Source organism: Penicillium atrosanguineum, assembly GCF_028827265.1.
Source record: "Penicillium atrosanguineum strain IBT 20685 chromosome Unknown utg000003l_segment0_segment0, whole genome shotgun sequence".
Classification (NCBI taxonomy): Eukaryota; Fungi; Ascomycota; class Eurotiomycetes; order Eurotiales; family Aspergillaceae; genus Penicillium; species Penicillium atrosanguineum.
The window spans coordinates 978,989-996,323 of record NW_026623135.1 but is presented as its reverse complement, the minus strand read 5'-3'; the positions used below and the strand labels follow the sequence as shown (position 1 = coordinate 996,323).

The window sequence follows — 17,335 nt, the reverse complement described above, 5'->3', positions numbered from 1 at the left end:
CTTCGTCATTTAAAGTGGTGACGAGTCAACCTTGGATCTTGCCTACCGGTCGCCTCATAGAAACTCTGTACTTTCTTCCAATATAACGGACACATCACCCTCTCTACTCTCCCAGGATCTTCAGTTCAGCCCCGGATTTTCATTTTTTTCTGTTTGGGCCCGACCCTGAGGAACCACTTGATTTCAGGACTATTACCCCAGGACACATTATGACAGGCCGTCAGAATGAATACTTTATCCCCGGCGATGGAATCAGCCGCGAAGTTATCCAAGCAGATATCTGCCGCTATCTGGGGAACGACGCGCTCGTGAGACCTGGCAACCATGGTGTCCGTCTCCTCTCCCCCTTTGACTCACAATCGAACAGTTTGACTGACCATCCACAGGGTCGCCAAGGGTTTTTCATCCGTGCTTATCGGAATCTCACATCTGTAAGTTAAATCACGACAACAATCACAAATACCGGGAACAACCATCTGACCAAGGACCTTTTTACCGGATAGGAGATGATTGCTGATATCAAGGCTGACTCCGCCCGCTGGGAGGCTGATGTCTCGCGACGGGCTGACCTAGGCTATCCGAGAGGTAGTTACAATCAAGATGTTAACCCATCTCATGCCCCTAACAACCACTCAGCGAACTATGCCACATCTGCCATTCATGAGGTTCGCCAGCAACCGGGGCCATCCCCGCCCACATTCAGTGCCGCTCCGGCACAACAGCCATACATGGATCAATATTCCCCAAGTCCGTACAGCGGATCCCAGAATGCTTCCTACAACAACCCTCCTTCCTACACTTCCACTCACTCGCCCTACGGAGCAGGACAGGCTCCTTACCCTCCGCCTCAGGTCTCCTACTCTGGATCCTCTCAGCCCGTTGTGACGGCTGCTGACATGCATCCTGCATCCTACACCTACTCCGCCGCTGGTGGCTACGGTTACGAGGGCGGTGGCCGAAATGCCCCCAGATACCCGGGACCAGGCTATGATGACCAGTCGGACTATTCCCCCGTGACCTCCGGGATGGCATACCCTACCACTACTGCCCCGGATCCCCGGATAGGAATGGAGCCGAGATATACTCCGGAATACGAGCGCAGTAGGCCGCAACCCACCCGAGAGCGTGACCCTCACCGTCGGCGGTAAACAATGAGAAACAAAAAAAAAACACACAAAACACCAAAAAAAAAAAACCAGAATGGCACCAAGCCTTTTGATTTGTGCATGCTTGCTTTTCTTTCTCTCCGTGGTTCCACTGGATGAATTCGCTGGTTTTCCCTTGGACTTATGATACAACCTGGGAAAATAATGATGTCGACGAATTCCATACTCCTGGACTCTTCTCCGCTCCCCTCAACATGTCGACTATGCTTCCATGACTCTACATCCCCGAGAATACTCCCAAGTCCAGGAACCAGGAAAACCTAGATCAGAAGATTCGACAGTCGGGAAACAGTTCCCACGACCGGACATTGCATTTCTACCATTCACCGCGTTTCGTGCCATGGTTCTGGAATTCCAGCGGAAACAACCCGGCTCAAAGATCGGGCATGGTTCCCGGGAGAAAAAGCATCCTCTTTTAATTACCCTGGGCCCATTGTGCAACCGGCAGCCCAGGAGTAAGAGCATTGTGCGGGTTTCGAAAAGGTGGCATTCTTGGATTTTTTTTGAGCTTTGTTCTTCTGCTTTAATGACTTCCGGATATCCATCGTGGGGTTCCGCGTTTTCCTTGCCTGGGTTGTTTGACGGTGTACCGGGTTTATGTCTCTTTAGCAGTGGCTGCTTTTTATATTTTATCGATTTTGAACTTGTCCTGGGGCCACGGGACTTGTTGTTTTCATGTTTGCTTTTGTTGGGCTTCGGCTCGCGGGATATCGGGAGAGACTGCTTTCATAAAGCGATGTTGATGAACCTACATGTAGATATGAGCATTTACGGCGTTTTTTTGCTCTGTGGTTGCCGCTGACTTGACGGTTCTACAATCATAATCGAACCCACCTCTTCCATTCACATGGTTTCTTTTCTGTAGTCTTTCTCAACTAAGTTCTCTGTGCGACTTTCATCAATGGATATTACTGGATTAGCTAGGTCGAAATTAAACAGCTCGCACACTTCGCATTGAACAGCCTTGATAGTGGAAATGCACAAAGCACACTCTAAAGTCGTATCCGATCATCTCGAGTTCAATGTTAAGCGTCGTGAGGTTTTACCTAAAGGAAATGCGAAGGAGTATGTCAAATGCTATCTCAACCCCGCAGAGAATACTCATATACCTGCATAGTCGCCCATGATGCTTTGAAAAAATGCCTTGTCGCTCATTGTGAGCAGTATCGAGCAATTAGTTCCGCAGTATTCCTCTACGACTCACGATACACATCCTGGTAACACGCCACCTATCAAAATGCCACAATCACCAGCAAAAGCCCGCAGCCTAGAATCCCCGAATTGAACACAAGAAATCGACTCAAAAGTCGGATAGATGGTCTTCTCAAAACATAGTACATACAACGGCACAACGATCTCGACATCCGACTATCCCGAGATCGCAGTACAAACAAGATTGGTATCAAAGCGCCTCTTTTCGGGAAAACAATGACAGAACGGGTCGCTTGAGTCAATGGTCCGCGGACGACATTGCCGAGGATCCCAGTTGTGCATGAGGCATCGCTAACAGCCCCTCTCCTTTGGGCTAAATTTCCATTTCGTCCAGGACAAATGTGCCCATTAAGGCTCTATTCCTCCACGGGTGCAAGGTTTGTCACTGTTGCGTCCTTTTTATTGGTCCTCGTAGCCCTGAGGGATCTTCCGCGGGCCGCTCGGAACTGTGCGCGTGGGATTCATGGTTAGCCTCATGGTCTCAAATAGCAGTCTGACGATTCAATTTCGGGTTCAAAGGGTCGTGGTCGGCCTTACTGGGGTAGGACATGGGGATAGGCTCGGGGTCGACGTCACCGAGAGCGCGGCGGATCGGGGGAAGGCCGACGAGCGCGACGGGACCGGCTGCACCGATAGCGATAGACCAGAAGATGGCAGGCTTCTCGTGGGAGGCCCAGCGCAGGTAGCGGAGGGGAGTCGACCAGAATTGAGGGGTAGACATGGTGAAGGGCAGAGTCGAACGACGGTTCAAGTGAAGTTTTCCGAGAGATGGGTCTTAAGACCGAGGCGGACTAGATCGCAATTCGAAACTAGACGAACTGAGAGAGTCAGAAACCACCCGGTGGTTGGTAGGTAGTGTTGGCGGGGATGGGAGACAGACAAAATCGGGAGGCCGTGGGGAAGAAGTGAAGTCGAAGTTCGGAGATGCGCAGGTCCCAGCGTCGGTCTTGGCATCGCCCATCTAACACGTCGCCCTTTCTATCTATACTCGACTCTTCTTTCCCCTCTCCACCACCCTGTTTTTCTTCTTTACTTCCGCTTTTTCGGCATTTGCTCCGCTGCGCGGATTCTTCCAAGATGCGGTGGTGCCTTGCGTTGCTTCTCTGCTGCTTTTTGGCAGCAGTTAACGCTCTGAGTAGCTCCGGAAGCCGCCTGCTGGTGGTTTTGGACGACTCTACAGAAAAGAGCTCTTTCTCGACCTTGTGGTCCGATTTGGAAGGTGACTGGATGTCATTCGATTGTCACGGACTCTGCTAACATCAATTGTAGGCCGTGGATACGATGTATCTTTCGAATCACCCAAGAGCGACAAGCTGTCCCTCTTCGAACACGGCGAACGAGCTTATGACCACCTTCTGGTCCTCCCCCCGAAATCCAAGGGTGGGTATCGTATATTTCTATTGACGGAGCTTTCAATTGACTTAATGGCATAGGACTCGGCCCCAATCTGACTCCCAAACACATTCTGGACTTCTTGAACAAGGACGGCAACATCCTCCTCGCTCTCTCCGGCAAGTCCGCCACTTCCAGCGCTGTCAGCTCGCTCCTCCTCGAAGCCGACGTTCACCTCTCGAGCGACCGTTCCGCTGTCGTCATTGACCACTTCAACTACGACACCATCTCGGCCGCCGAGAAGCACGACGTTCTCCTCCTCCAGCGCCCCGGCTCGCTCCGTCCTGATATTAAGGCCTTCTTCGATGGCGAGGGTGTCCTGGCCCTGCCCCGCGTTGCTCCCCAGACTCTGGGTGGTGAGAGCGCTCTCGTCGCACCCATCCTGCGAGCTCCGAACACTGCGTACGCGTACAACCCTAAGGAGGAAATCCCCGCAGCTGAGGATATTGAGGCGACTGGCTCCCAGCTGAACATTGTCTCGACTATGCAAGCTCGCAACTCTGCTCGCTTCACTGTTCTTGGCTCCGTTGAGGCTCTGGAGGACAAGTGGTTCTCCGCCTCCGTCAAGACTCCCAACGGTCAGAAGACTACTACTGTCAACCGGGAGTTCGCTAAGCAATTGACTGCTTGGACTTTCAAGGAGACTGGTGTCCTGAAGGTTGGCGAGATCAAGCACCACCTGGTCACCGACGGCGAAGTTGCTCTTGAGGATCTGAACCCCAAGATCTACCGTATTAAGAATGAGACTGTATGTGCTCCCCGCTTTCAAAGCTTTCGCTAAACTCATACTGACTACATTTTATTGTTGCAGTTCTTCAGCATTGAGATCTCTGAATACTCCTACGACAAGTGGGTTCCCTTCGAGCTCCCTGCCGATGATGAGCTCCAGCTTGAATTCACCATGCTCTCGCCCTTCCACCGTCTGGCCCTCGAGCCCACCAGCCGCACGGAGACTAGCACCGTGTACAGCACCAAGTTTGTCACTCCCGATCAGCACGGCATCTTCTCATTCCGCGTCAACTACAAGCGTCCCTTCCTCACCAGCGTCGAAGAGAAGCACGAGGTGACGGTGCGCCACTTTGCGCACGACGAGTACGCGCGCAGTTGGGCCATCAGCGCTGGCTGGGTCTGGATCGCTGGTCTGTGGTCGGTGATTGGAGGTTTCCTGGCGTTTGTCGTTGTCTGGCTGTACTCGGCCCCCGTGGCTGACAAGACTAAGAAGACGCAGTAGATCTGTATTCAATTATATTGTCATGATGTGGATTATTTTTCTTGTGATGCCTATAGCTTCAAATCATGCAAAGTCGATATACTAGGGATCGGTTGTCTCGTTCCGTAGTTCATTGCACCATGTGTATTGTACATTCGGTGTCTATTTGCGATTGGAGATGGCGCTGACATTCAAATGTGAAAAAGAAACAAGGTAACTCCAGACCATGCCAGCATGAATCAGAATATCCTCCACGCTTTGATAATACATAGCAACTGCACAGTGTTCTCGGCTCGGCAGTGCTGCTCTCGCAACTCCAACAATATATCGGACATAGCCTTACAGACCGCGAGTCTTCTCGGGGTCCATTTGCACCTCGTCACCACTGATTTCCTTCACGGACTGGTAGGCCGGTTTACCAGCGTAAAGCTGCCCGCCCGAATATGACTTCTCGGCGTCCATCTCCTTAGCGACCGCAATGGGACGATTACCGCGGAATCGCTTGCGCATATCGACCATGCCGCGCCTAAATCATTGAAGATCCACATATTAGCCATCATTCCCTCTCGTTTGGCCGGTCCGCCGAATCCGGTGTCACGTCGTAATCAACTCACTTGCACTCGCTGAACCCCTTCGCCAACTGCTGACACTTCGTAGGTAACTCATCAGCCAGCGGCGAGGTGAGACATTCGCGCGGCGTATGACGCTGGACCATAATACAGTCCGACTCCTGCAGGCACTGGGCCAGTGCCTCGCCTGGACATGCGGTTAGCTCATCTGACAGGGCGTAGGATCTGTGGTACCGGGAGCTGGGCGACTCACGGATATCATTGCATGAGCTTGGCATGGCTCACTTGTGTCGAGTCTTAATATAAGACTCGCCTTCTTTAAATCGAGACGATCGAATCGCAAATTCGGGCGATCTCAACATTCGCTGATTGGACCCCGGATGAGTCAGCAATTTCACATGCACATGACGTCGCGCTCAAAGCGTCCTCAACTTCTCGATCTTCACTTCTCCTTTTTCTTTTGCTATATAGAGACGAATTTGGTTCAGTTGCATGCATTGAATCTGCCATTGCTCATAATGGCGCGCGTCCCCTTTATTGGGAGGCTCTTCTGGTATGTCCCCTGCTGGGTATCTGGTACCCACCTTCATGTCGTGGCGACTAACATGTAACTCCTAGGTTCGAGTACCTGGCACTCTTTGCGTCCCTGGTACTTGTCCTACTTGAGACAATTATTCACTTAATCACTTTCTGTCTACGTGAGTGACTTATCCGCTTCTTGTTTGAATCTAGGAAGCGGCTACTGACTCTCATCCAGCCACGCCCATCATTCGCTTCTGCTACGAACAATCCAAGTCTCTTTTCAACAAGATCTTGCCTCTCGAGGCGCAGGTCAAGAAAGATAAGCGCACAAAAGAAGAGGTTTTGGCTTCAGCTGTAGCTGAGGCTTCGGATTTCGTTGACATCTGCGCTCTCTTTGGCTACGAAGCAGAGGAGCACATTGTTCAGACTGGCGATGGATACCTGCTTGGCCTGCACCGATTGGCATATCGGAAGGGCGAAGAGAAGACTCGCGTTAACCAAGGCGCTGGAAGTATCAGCAAGAAAGTTGTTTACCTCCACCACGGTCTACTCATGTCCAGTGAGGTGTGGGTCTCCCTGACAGACGAGCAACGATGCCTCCCATTCCAACTGGTAGAGAAGGGCTACGATGTGTGGCTTGGCAATAATCGCGGCAATAAGTACGCGAAGAAGTCGGTGTTCTACTCCCCAGGCTCGAATGAGTTCTGGGACTTCTCGATCGACCAATTCGCCTTCCACGATATTCCCAACAGCATCCAGTATATCCTCGAGGTGACGGGCCAGCCTTCGCTCTCGTACATTGGTTTCTCGCAAGGCACCGCACAAGCATTTGCCACTCTCGCAATCCACCCTCTGTTGAATCAGAAGGTTGATGTCTTCGTGGCACTGGCGCCTGCAATGGCCCCCTCAGGTCTTCGCAACCGCATCGTCGACTCCCTCATGAAAGCATCCCCAGACTTCCTTTTCCTACTATTCGGCCGACGCAGCATCCTCTCATCGACAACAATGTGGCAAACAATCCTCTACCCACCGATCTATGTCCGCATTATTGACACGATGCTTTCGATGCTATTTAACTGGAAATGCCGCAACATCACCCAGACACAAAAGCTCGCTGCCTATATGCATCTGTATTCGTTCACGAGCACCAAATCAGTCGTCCACTGGTTCCAGATCATCCGCAACAAGAACTTCCAATTCTTTGACGACGAGGTCCACGCCCCCTTCAGCGTCGTCGCAAGTGAACGGTTCTACAAGCCTGTCAAATACCCAACCCGCAACATCAAGACACCCATCGTGCTCCTATACGGTGACAGCGACAGCCTCGTCGATATCAACGTCATGTTGCAAGGCCTACCACATGGAACCGTCGCCAAACCAATTGCCTCCTATGAGCATCTTGACTTCCTGTGGGCATCAGACGTCGACCGCCAGGTGTTTGGCCATGTCTTTGATGCACTGGAGACCCATAGCTCAAATGGCGCCGTACCCCTTGAGGATACTAAGCCCGATGTAAATGCAAAGTATCTTCTTGACGGACGTGCTTCTAATACATCGGCGCTGCGATCGCATCATTTCTTGCCGACTAAGGGGGTTTATGGAATGTCTTGATCATTTGGGATTTCATTTTACTATATATACCCTCGTTTTTGCCTCTTCATACCCATAACGTACCTGCGAGTCTTTGATTGCAATACCAATACACGGTTCATTCTTTTTTGCGATACAACACCTCCCTAGTAGGTCACTATATTTTGCTCGAGATAAGAATTGAACTTGCAACCTAATCAGCTTCAGTGAATCGCATCATTCCTTTTTTTCTAATGAAACTCCTCAACATGGAGGATTCTTTACTTGTTTATTGAATCAAGGGAAGTCAGGATAAAAGTCAGCCTCATCTAGGTATAAATTAGTCATCTCGCCAAGAGTTAAGACCGAGTCCTTTATACGATTGACGATTCTCGATTTGTAACTCTTCAGAAAATAGATTGGATACATTATGTAAATGCCTCGGGATTTGCGGCGAATCATCCAACCATTTGAATATCTCTCGGGGTAACAAAAATGGGCCCTAAGAAGCCATATGCGCACCACCAGAAACATGGAACGTCTGCCCAGTCAACCACTGCGACTCACGACTAGCAATCAAGCTCGCAACACCGGAAACATCCTCCGGTAGTCCAGGTCTACCTAACGGCGACCACTTGGACATACACTCGTCAATCTCCTCGGGGGTCAATTTCTCGCCGCCAGGGATGTACTTGGCCGCCATCTCAGTATACATATCCGTCTTGACACCCCCAGCAGCAATGCAATTGACAGTGATTTGCCTCGCTCCAAAGTCCACGGCAAGACACTTGGTCATACCGATAATAGCTGATTTGGACGCAGCGTAGATCGAGTGGCGCGGCACACCCTAGTATATCATCAGCACTTGTAAACAAAGCCATCTACACAGCGCCACATGAACGGGAGTACGAACCCTCACAGCCGAAATCGACGACGTCAACATAACCCTTCCAAACTCATTCATATGTTGAAACGCCTGCTGCGCAACAAAATACTGCCCCTTGACATTGACCGCAAAGATACGATCAATATCATCTCCTGTATCCTGCTCCAAACTTCCAAAGTGCTCGATGCCAGAGTTGCTCACGACGATATCGAGTCTTCCAAACTCGCGCATGACAGTCTCGAACATAGTCTTGACATCTTGCTCTTGCGAGACGTTTGCTTGGATGGCAATTGCCTTTACGCCTTGGGCGCGGATTTGGCTAGCCACGGCATCGGCAGCGGAGGCGGTGGTCAAGTAATTTATGGCGATGTTGGCGCCTTGGGAGGCGAATTTTAGGGCAATTGCTGCGCCGATGCCGCGGCTGGAGCCGGTGACTTTGTTTTGGTAAGGAGGGTTTAGGGACTAGAGAGTTGGAAGGGTCAGGAACATACTTACTGCAACTTTGCCAGCGAGGTTCTTGTTCTCGGACATGGTGGATCGTGTGTTGATAGAGAGTGGATTTCTCAGGAGACATCAGACATCGTTCAAGGGAGGCGGCTCGTATTTAGAGCTGCCCCTCCAGCACAGCCTGGGAAACAATCGGTGAGCAGCCAGCTGCAACTGGCTGTAGTCGACATGCACTATGCGTCGACTGTAATACCGCATTGGCCCCTCCATTTGCACCTGGCCGGTGTGTCCACAAGCACATACGAAGCTCGCAGAAAAGTACATTATCCAACGAAGTTAGGTCAAATATCGACTCAGTATATTTGAAGCCAGTTCTGAACTGTAAAGTACATACTAAACACATATCAGGAGCATCTGTAGAAAGCCCTGAGAAATAGATCGCTCATCAAAAAAAAAGAAATAAAAAAAAAATACAGCGCCCTGCCTCACATGTCCGTTCCATTCCAGGGTCGCCCAAACCGGTTAATCACGGAGAACGCCTTTTCCCAAAAAGAAGAAAGCACGCATTTTCGGGTACACATGAGCTCAAGCGGACATCAGAGTAGTTCAAGCCTTGAGGTTGGAGGAAGAGTTGCTCATTCCTCGTCACCAAAGTCGGTTCCGTTCAGAGAGGCACTGTCAAAGTTGTTGTTGAACTTGAGCTTGAGCTTCGGCTGTCCGGGGGTGCCAGCAGTCATAGGTGTGTCAGCACCAGTCGACTGGCCGTCGCCCATCACGGAACCGGGATCGTCGAAGTTGGCGAACTCGGGATGGTCCTCGGTCAACCTCTTCAACTCGGAGACACACTTGGCCTATTGACGAGTTAGTACAAAGCTCAAGAGTAACAAAGGTAAAGGCGAAAAGACAGGACATACCTCGATATCGTTGGCGTCCTGGTACAAGAGACTGCCATCCTCGTTGTAAGTTCTGGCATTCTGGCAGAGCAGGTGGATGTCGTCCCGGAATTCCTTCAGACTCTGATAATCATCACGCTTAATCTTTTTCTCGATGGTATCAATTGCAATAGGGTTCTTGATGATCATATAGTAGTCGGGATAATGTGCGCGCGGCGGCGGCTTCATGAACGGATCGATAATTGCACGCACGAGCGGGCCTTCCTCGCTGTCGGAAGATTCGCCCTGAATCTCCTGCTCCATCTCCTTCAGCGATTGAACGACGGAGGTGACGATACGGTTCAGGGTGGCACGATCAGCACTGCTGAGCGTGTCCGGAATCTTGGGCTGGCGACCGCGTTTGCGCTTTGGCTGAGGGGTCTCCTCGGCGATTTCCTCGGCCTTGCGCTTGGGAGGAGGAACCGGAACACGACGACGCTTCTTGCGCTGGGGGGTTTCCTCCTCATCCAGAGACAGTTCAGGAGAAGCCTCGATGTCGTGCTTGCCACTCTTCCGGGCCTCTTTTCGGTTTACCTTGTCGGTAGCGCGACGTGCATTGCGCTCGATGACCTCGTCCAGGGTAGGAGCGTCATCATCGCTGTCATCCAAAGCTTCCAAGAATTGTCTCTCGGACAGGCCATCGTCATATCGTGCAACCTTGCGCTCACGAGCTCCACGGCCCATGACTTCGGCCTCAACTTCCTCGGTGACAGGGTTGTCCTCCTGCATGTAGATATCCGGCAGCTCCTCCTCGCACATCAGTCGAGGGAAGCGTTTACCAGGACCGTATTCTGAAGTCAGCTGGCGCTGCTTGTCGATCTCTTGGAAAATACCGATCTCATCCTCGGATCGGGCCATTATTTCGTTCAAGTCATCATCATCCATTTCGTCTTGGTCGCCAATTTGCTCTGCAGCTTCCGCGGTATCCAAAAGGGTACGCAAGAGGGCATCTCGCTCCTCGTTGGTGGACTTGTTATCGAACTTTCCGGCTTGGATAACCTTGCCGTCCATATCAAGCTTGAACTGTGCACGTTCCAGGATCTTCTCCTCAACGGAGTTGGAACTGATCAAACGCAAAATGCGAACCTCGTTCTTTTGACCGATACGATGGGCACGATCCTGAGCTTGCAAATCCTGGTGAGGGTTCCAATCGGAATCGTAAATGATGACAGTATCTGCAGTCTGCAAGTTGAGACCCAGACCACCAGCACGGGTGGAAAGCAAGAAGCAGAAGTACTCAGAGCCGGGCTCGTTGAAGAGCTTCAGAAGGTCGGATCGATCATCAGACTTGGTAGAGCCATCCAAACGGAGATACTTGAGGCCACGCAGGCGAAGGAAATCCTCCATAATGTTCATGATCTGCGTCATCTGGAAGAACATCAAAACTCTGTGACCGGTGACACGGAACTTAGGCAGAATACGATCAAGCAATTCGAACTTTCCAGCAGTTCGCCAAAGAAGATCGTTGCTCATGCGAGTGGGGTTCATTTGATCTTCCACAGGCTCGAAAACGAAGGGGTGGTTGCAAAGCTTCCGCAGCTGCATCAGCATGTTGCTGAGGCCGCGCATGCCGGTCTTGCCACCCTTACCGTCACTGACAGCCATCTTGTTGTGGGTGACAAGCTGTTTGTAAAGCTTGGTCTGCAGGGCAGAGAAGCGACACTTGATGACACGCTCCTGCTTATCAGGCAGATCCTTCTCGACGTCTTTCTTGAGACGACGAAGCAGGAAGGGACGCAAAACCTTGTGAAGACGACGAATGACGAGCAACTGTTCTTCTTCACTCAGGTCCATCCGGTCTTGGCCACCGGTGTTGGCGAAAGGCGTATTGAACCACTCATCGAAAGACTTCACGGACTTGAAGATGTTTGGCAGAACGAAGTTGAGAAGCGCCCACAACTCGGGCAGGTTGTTTTGCAAAGGAGTACCAGTAAGAATCAAGCGGTAACGGCTGACGTAGTACTGTGAGAGGGTGCTGCTCAGCTTGGAGTTGCTGTTCTTCATGCGGTGACCTTCGTCGATAATCATATGCGTCCACTTCACCTTGCTGAGAATAGGTCGGTCTTTGATAATATACTCGTAGGTTGTGAGAAGGACCTGGAAGTTGCCCCAGCGGATCTGCTGTTGTTGTTGCTTGCGTGCATTGGGAGGACCCTTGTAGACAACCTTGCTGACTGAAGGCGCCCACTTGTCGAACTCAATGTTCCAGTTGGTCAATGTACTCAAAGGCACGATAACCAAGAACGGCCCGTTGTTCCGCTTCTTCTCAATGATATGGGCGATCAAACTGATGGTTTGGATGGTCTTTCCCAGACCCATCTCATCTGCCAAGATACCGTTGAGGTTGTTGTTGTACAGCGAAATCATCCACTGCAGACCCTTCAATTGGTATTCCTTCAGAGAACCGCCAACGAGGATGCTAGGCTGCTCTGTGACCTCTTCCTTCACACGATGAGCAACGGCATAGTAGTCAACCTTCTTCTTGCCAGAGGATTGTTGCTGCTCCTCCTCGTCCTCCTCGCTATCAGCGATCTCTTCATCATCATCTTCGAGGTCCTCATCGTCACCGTAGCGCTCTGCCTGGTTACGCTGTTGCCTCTTGACGGATGCAGCGAGCTCCTTCAAGAACTTGTCGGTCTGCTTAAGCAAGTGCGAGATACGAGAATCCTTGGCCTGGCCCAGGAGCTTCATGTAAGTCTCCTCGTCGTTGGCCTTCAGGGCCTGCAGACGCTGCTTGGCAGTGCGCTCCACACGTCGCTGCTCTTCGCGCTCCATGTGCTGGTGGTGCTGAAGCATCATACGACCCAGCTTCTGTGAGCGAGTCCGGCTTTGAATCGTGGCATTGGCAAGCTCGGCGCCGTGGTTGATAATCGCCTGCAGTTGGTCCCACTGCTTCTTCTTTTCTCGTGTCTCGCGAGCATCACGCTGCTGCTTCTCGAGCTTCTCGGTAATCCGTGCCTCACGCAGGGAAGGTCTCTTCATGCGGCGGTGGTGCGCGTGGTTGGGTCGGGCCTGCAGATCGCTGTAGGTGAGCTCCTCGTTACGGAGTTGCTGGCGAAGGCGCTGTTGCTTTTGCCACAGACGCAGCTTCCGGAGCTCCAGAAGAATAGAAAGCTTCGTTGAGTCATCGCCGGAGGGCACGTCGCTCTTGCTGGTATCCCAAGCACCCACGTTGGCCGAGAGCTGCTCAAGCTCATTGATCCGGGAGGTGATTCGATTGTATAGAATGCGTTCGCCATCGGCGCGAATTTGCTGCATATCAATGCCGATGGCAGGAGCGAAGGCTGGGAATCGTTTTGAAATACGGTAAGGCTGAGTTCCGTAGGTGATGTGCTTGTGCAGCACATCAGGCAGCTTAGCAACATCGTACCACTCCTTGCCCGAAATGACACCTTCAGTAATATCCACAGCCTGACCAGCTGCCTTCTTGTTGGCATTATCAATAACCTTCTCAGCTGTAGAGATATTCTGTGCGGGGGTAAGAGCCTTGGCCTTCTTGTCGGCAAAGAGCTTCTCAATAAGCTCCGCCGGGAGGGGCTGGTTCCGAGCCAGTGTCCGGAACGCCGTAACTTGGTCTCTGAAGATGCTGACCTGCTCCTGGGTGAAGCGACCACTTCCGACAGTGGGTCCCTTTGCACCAGCACCTGGGGTTTGGGGCTGACCAGGGGCGGTGGGTGCTCGCTGGGAGAGGCCAGCGGCGGAAGAGTTAGAGGCAGTGCGGCCTATATAAGACAGGTAAGTCGCGAGTCACAGGCAAAACTGTGGCATGGTAGAATGAGGCGGGATGAGGCTTACCATGAGCGCCATTGGGCACACCATTTGGACCAGCACCGTTCATCTGTTGCTGAGACATGGCGGCCTTGTTCTTCGAGAACTCCTGGAACTCCTGGAACTTCCTGACGAAGTTTTGGAGATCCACGAACTCAGGATCGTCGTGGGCGACATTGGCGGCCTTCAGCTGCTGGTATCGCTGTCGAAGATATTAGTTATCATCTTTGATGATGAGAATATGAAGGTGACGCAAGGTAGTTGAATACAACGGGTGTAGTGGAGGGTGCGGTGCGCGTTACTTACTTGCAACTTCTCCTTGACCTTACTCATGTTCATCGGGACCTGGTTCGGTCGCGCCATGTTTGGCGTGGGCTGCAACGAGGTCATGATGCGACACGTGTTGGCTTAATTCATATGTAAATCAGGCACGCGGTGGGAGCACAATGCGACTGGCTCTGAGGCGGATCTGGACTGAAGGTCCAAAGCTCCACTTTGCTACGAAGCCAGGTCGCGCCCGGGATGGAAGAGGGAAAGGGGTCGCGATTGGGGGCAAGAGCGCGTCGAGGCGATCAGGGCGGGGAGGTATGAATGAAAAAAAGACCTGGGGAAGGCCTTGGCGATGGGAAGCTCAGCGGTTGGGTGGTCGGAGCTTCGGGGGATGCGATCGATGGATGGGGGTGAGAGCGGGTACTTGGTACCAAAAGGGGATTGAAAGAAAGGGAATAAAGGGGGGGAGAGGAGGCGCGACAATAGGAGAGGGAGCCTAGAAAGGCGATGGTCGCGTCGGGTGGGCGCGTGGGAAGGGTGGATGGATGAAAATGGAGATGGAGGGGACCGAACTGCGCGCGACTCGGGGAAACCTGGTGCTTCAAAGGGCGACTAACAACAGGACGAAGAGGAGATTTCGTGCGCAGATCACGTGTTGCTGACTCAGGCCGTGTCCCGGGCCACGGCGTCTGTGCGTATATCTGATACCGGTCACGGCAACCATACACTATACAACCTCGCGCTACACTCCACTATATCTCTACATGCAACGCATTCGAGTATCAACATTGCTTTTGCAAAGCAAAAATTTGCTAAATCTACAGACTAACTGCTGGTGATCCCTTCCGTGTGTGTGTAAAGCAGACCCCCGTACCATCCAGGGAAAATTCTGTGCAAGCCGAAATGAATGACATAAGGAATGAACAACTCCAAACAACATCCCGAGGGATCAGAGTGACGTGGGAATAATGAATAAAAAGAAACCAGTTGCCATAGTCAAAAGTGGCTTTCAAAACTCCCCAACCCCCGTGCTTAGATCAACCCCCAAAAAAGGGCCGATACCAGAAGTTTCGAATCCCTAAGCATCACTCGATGTCACCAGACTCCGCTTCATCGGGGGTGGTGGGGGGGAGGCTTCTTAGAACGGCAGGGAGGAGGGGGCGGTGGTGCTTTCTTGGCCAGTCCAGCTGTGCTAAGGGTGGTTGCGCTAGGCCTCCGAGATGCCACGCTACCGTGAGATGTAGCAGGAGAGTTTGACCGATTGCCATAACTCTGTTCGGGGCTAGAACGTCCGTACGAGCTCACCTCTTCGGAATCGGCGTAAGGGTCAATAGGAAGTCGGCCATTTGGGAATAGTGTGCTGTTTCGGCCGCTAGTCATGGTATCGCTCGCGGTTCGCTGGACCCATTGGGACGCGGCCGGTGCCTGTTCTTGTCGCAGCTGCGACGGCCCCTCGAAAGTGGGTGTGCGGGTGAGAGTGCCTCGCGTGTATGAAATGGTGGGTGGGTAGAGCTCTCGTGCTGGGGACTCGGTCGTGATGGTCCTGTGGGAACGAATGGTAGGACGGCTCTCTGCGACACTGGCCAGCTCCTCCTGGACAGGATCATATCGCTCCGAATAAGAATTAGCCGTGTTCGATCGCGCACGGATGGTTGGGCGACGGCTTGGTGATGGGACTTGGCCGGTCCTGCCTGGCCATTCGCTCTTGAGTTGCAGGAGCGCCTCGCGGCAGCGCTCGTGGTACTCCAGCTGGGCGTCTAAAAAGGAACCCATGTCCATTACGTTGTCCACTTCCGCTTCCTTGATGTCCTGCATCCGGCGGAGCACATCGTCATTGGCCTCTTCGTATTTGGCCTTCTGGCTGCGCAGTTCTTCTTCGACGCGGAAATCCTCTCGCTTTGCCTTTTCCATCTTGGCAAGAGAGGTGTCGTATGCCAAACGCCGGGCATCAAGCTTCTTGCGAGCAGACTATAGAGATATTAGCAGGGATCGGATGAATAGGTAGAGGTGACTTACCTGATAGTCCTTCATCTGGGTCAAGGATCGCTCCAGGGATTCAAGCCAGCTCGAAGTCGCCTGAGCAATGTAACGCTCTTGAATGCGCGCAATGCGCTCTTCGGTCCTTCCGTATCCTAGACACAATCAGATATTGATCTTTTAGGCCGATATCTGGTTTCAAACTCACTGGTCAGGCATTGCCCATATTCGGAGTTTTGATCAAAGTCCTCTCCGTGAGTAACCATGCTACTTCCCAAATGCGCCACGGGGAGAGTCTTCTCCTTGTCATCGCCCTCGTTGCGCTTCGATATAGCCTTGACATAGGCCGTCATAGACTTGTGAATGCGGTCGACGCCTGTGCCCGTTGTTAGCGTTGCCGATGAATGGAGGGGGAAAAGACCTACCCTCGTGCCGCACTCCCATCTCGGTCTCCATGGCCTTGAAGTCATCAGACTGGCACGTCTTGACCTCTCCTCCCATCCGTTCTCCGGCCCATTGCTTCAGGCGGCCGATCCTCTTGTTCATGTGCATGGTGACAGTTGGCTGGCGTTGAGATGAATGGTAGTTTCGGGTAAACAATCAAAAGTGAATAGCGCACGCGAGCACTGGGTGATATAAAAAGCGAAGGATGATGAAACGATCGTGAAGCGATCTGGCAGGAGCACAGATCAATAGTTAAAAAAGGAGAGAGCAAAGAGAGGACGATCCCGGAGGGGGGGGGCAAGGTGGTGTGGAGAAGAGAAGGTTGGGTGGAAAGGCGGGAAAGGGAAAGGATCGCAAGGGAGGAGAAAGCGATAAATGAGATTGCAATATCCCTGGCACGCAATTCTCATCGAATTGTTATTTATCGTCTGGCGCCACCCAAAGTTTCTGGAATCCCCCAATCCGTTTCACTGCATGCAGTGCATTGTCGATCGGTGGAGAACGTCTTCTGTCTTCTCTTGAATAATGGACTGTAATAGAAATTGGTTTCAATCCAACGCCATTCACGGTCAACAGGCTTTCTGACCGGACCGGGATGTCTCTCATCTGCCAGACAATAGTGTTTCAAAGCTTTGGGCTAGACTCGACGGCTAAAGGTGACACGCGTTGGTGGGCCGACGGTGGAGAAAATCAATTCCAATTGGAAGACTTGGAACCGCCGCCGGATCAGCGTGTACTATAATTAACTTGTTCCTGTTTCTAACTTGCCACCGCAAGGAACAGGGTCCAACTTGATCCAACTTGATCTGGATTGGGATTGGGATTGGGATTGGGATACCCATTATTCCCGGCGCCAATTGAAATAAGGACTAGCCGAACCTCGATCGCCGTAAGCTGCACACGCGTGCGTCTCTCTCTCCCTGCGCCCCCCTCCCCAACCTCTTTCTACATACACCGCACGGGGCCCAAGA

At 52.1% G+C, this 17,335-nt stretch overlaps 8 protein-coding genes across 8 annotated transcripts; 3 read left to right on the top strand and 5 right to left on the bottom strand.

Annotated features, from left to right (window-relative positions):
- Window positions 1-209: 209 nt before the first annotated feature.
- N7443_003787 (putative transcription factor RfeG) lies at window positions 210-1,148 on the top strand (the record flags this gene model as incomplete). The annotated part of the gene is made up of 2 exons (XM_056883843.1): window positions 210-431; window positions 504-1,148. 2 exons carry the CDS (start codon window positions 210-212, stop codon window positions 1,146-1,148), a joined length of 867 nt encoding a protein of 288 aa, XP_056742121.1.
- A 1,629-nt stretch (window positions 1,149-2,777) lies between these two features.
- Window positions 2,778-3,099, bottom strand: N7443_003786 (NADH:ubiquinone oxidoreductase subunit NDUFA3; the record flags this gene model as incomplete). Its single annotated transcript, XM_056883842.1, has 2 exons — window positions 2,778-2,824; window positions 2,877-3,099. 2 exons carry the CDS (start codon window positions 3,097-3,099, stop codon window positions 2,778-2,780), a joined length of 270 nt encoding a protein of 89 aa, XP_056742120.1.
- Window positions 3,100-3,455: 356 nt separating this feature from the next.
- N7443_003785 (dolichyl-diphosphooligosaccharide-protein glycotransferase) lies at window positions 3,456-5,001 on the top strand (the record flags this gene model as incomplete). Its single annotated transcript, XM_056883841.1, has 4 exons — window positions 3,456-3,597; window positions 3,648-3,758; window positions 3,812-4,518; window positions 4,582-5,001. The coding sequence occupies 4 exons, from the start codon at window positions 3,456-3,458 to the stop codon at window positions 4,999-5,001; spliced, it is 1,380 nt and encodes a 459-aa protein (XP_056742119.1).
- A 318-nt stretch (window positions 5,002-5,319) lies between these two features.
- On the bottom strand, window positions 5,320-5,827 carry N7443_003784 (PET191 family protein; the record flags this gene model as incomplete). The annotated part of the gene is made up of 2 exons (XM_056883840.1): window positions 5,320-5,506; window positions 5,595-5,827. 2 exons carry the CDS (start codon window positions 5,825-5,827, stop codon window positions 5,320-5,322), a joined length of 420 nt encoding a protein of 139 aa, XP_056742118.1.
- Window positions 5,828-6,067: 240 nt separating this feature from the next.
- Window positions 6,068-7,682, top strand: N7443_003783 (sterol esterase; the record flags this gene model as incomplete). The annotated part of the gene is made up of 3 exons (XM_056883839.1): window positions 6,068-6,102; window positions 6,168-6,247; window positions 6,307-7,682. The coding sequence occupies 3 exons, from the start codon at window positions 6,068-6,070 to the stop codon at window positions 7,680-7,682; spliced, it is 1,491 nt and encodes a 496-aa protein (XP_056742117.1).
- Window positions 7,683-8,142: 460 nt separating this feature from the next.
- Window positions 8,143-9,057, bottom strand: N7443_003782 (uncharacterized protein; the record flags this gene model as incomplete). The annotated part of the gene is made up of 3 exons (XM_056883838.1): window positions 8,143-8,487; window positions 8,554-8,960; window positions 9,018-9,057. The coding sequence occupies 3 exons, from the start codon at window positions 9,055-9,057 to the stop codon at window positions 8,143-8,145; spliced, it is 792 nt and encodes a 263-aa protein (XP_056742116.1).
- Window positions 9,058-9,608: 551 nt separating this feature from the next.
- N7443_003781 (putative RSC complex subunit (Sth1)) lies at window positions 9,609-14,063 on the bottom strand (the record flags this gene model as incomplete). Its single annotated transcript, XM_056883837.1, has 4 exons — window positions 9,609-9,824; window positions 9,888-13,627; window positions 13,701-13,875; window positions 13,980-14,063. The coding sequence occupies 4 exons, from the start codon at window positions 14,061-14,063 to the stop codon at window positions 9,609-9,611; spliced, it is 4,215 nt and encodes a 1,404-aa protein (XP_056742115.1).
- Window positions 14,064-15,053: 990 nt separating this feature from the next.
- On the bottom strand, window positions 15,054-16,472 carry N7443_003780 (uncharacterized protein; the record flags this gene model as incomplete). The annotated part of the gene is made up of 4 exons (XM_056883836.1): window positions 15,054-15,911; window positions 15,960-16,075; window positions 16,129-16,296; window positions 16,346-16,472. 4 exons carry the CDS (start codon window positions 16,470-16,472, stop codon window positions 15,054-15,056), a joined length of 1,269 nt encoding a protein of 422 aa, XP_056742114.1.
- Between the last annotated feature and the right edge of the window lie 863 nt (window positions 16,473-17,335).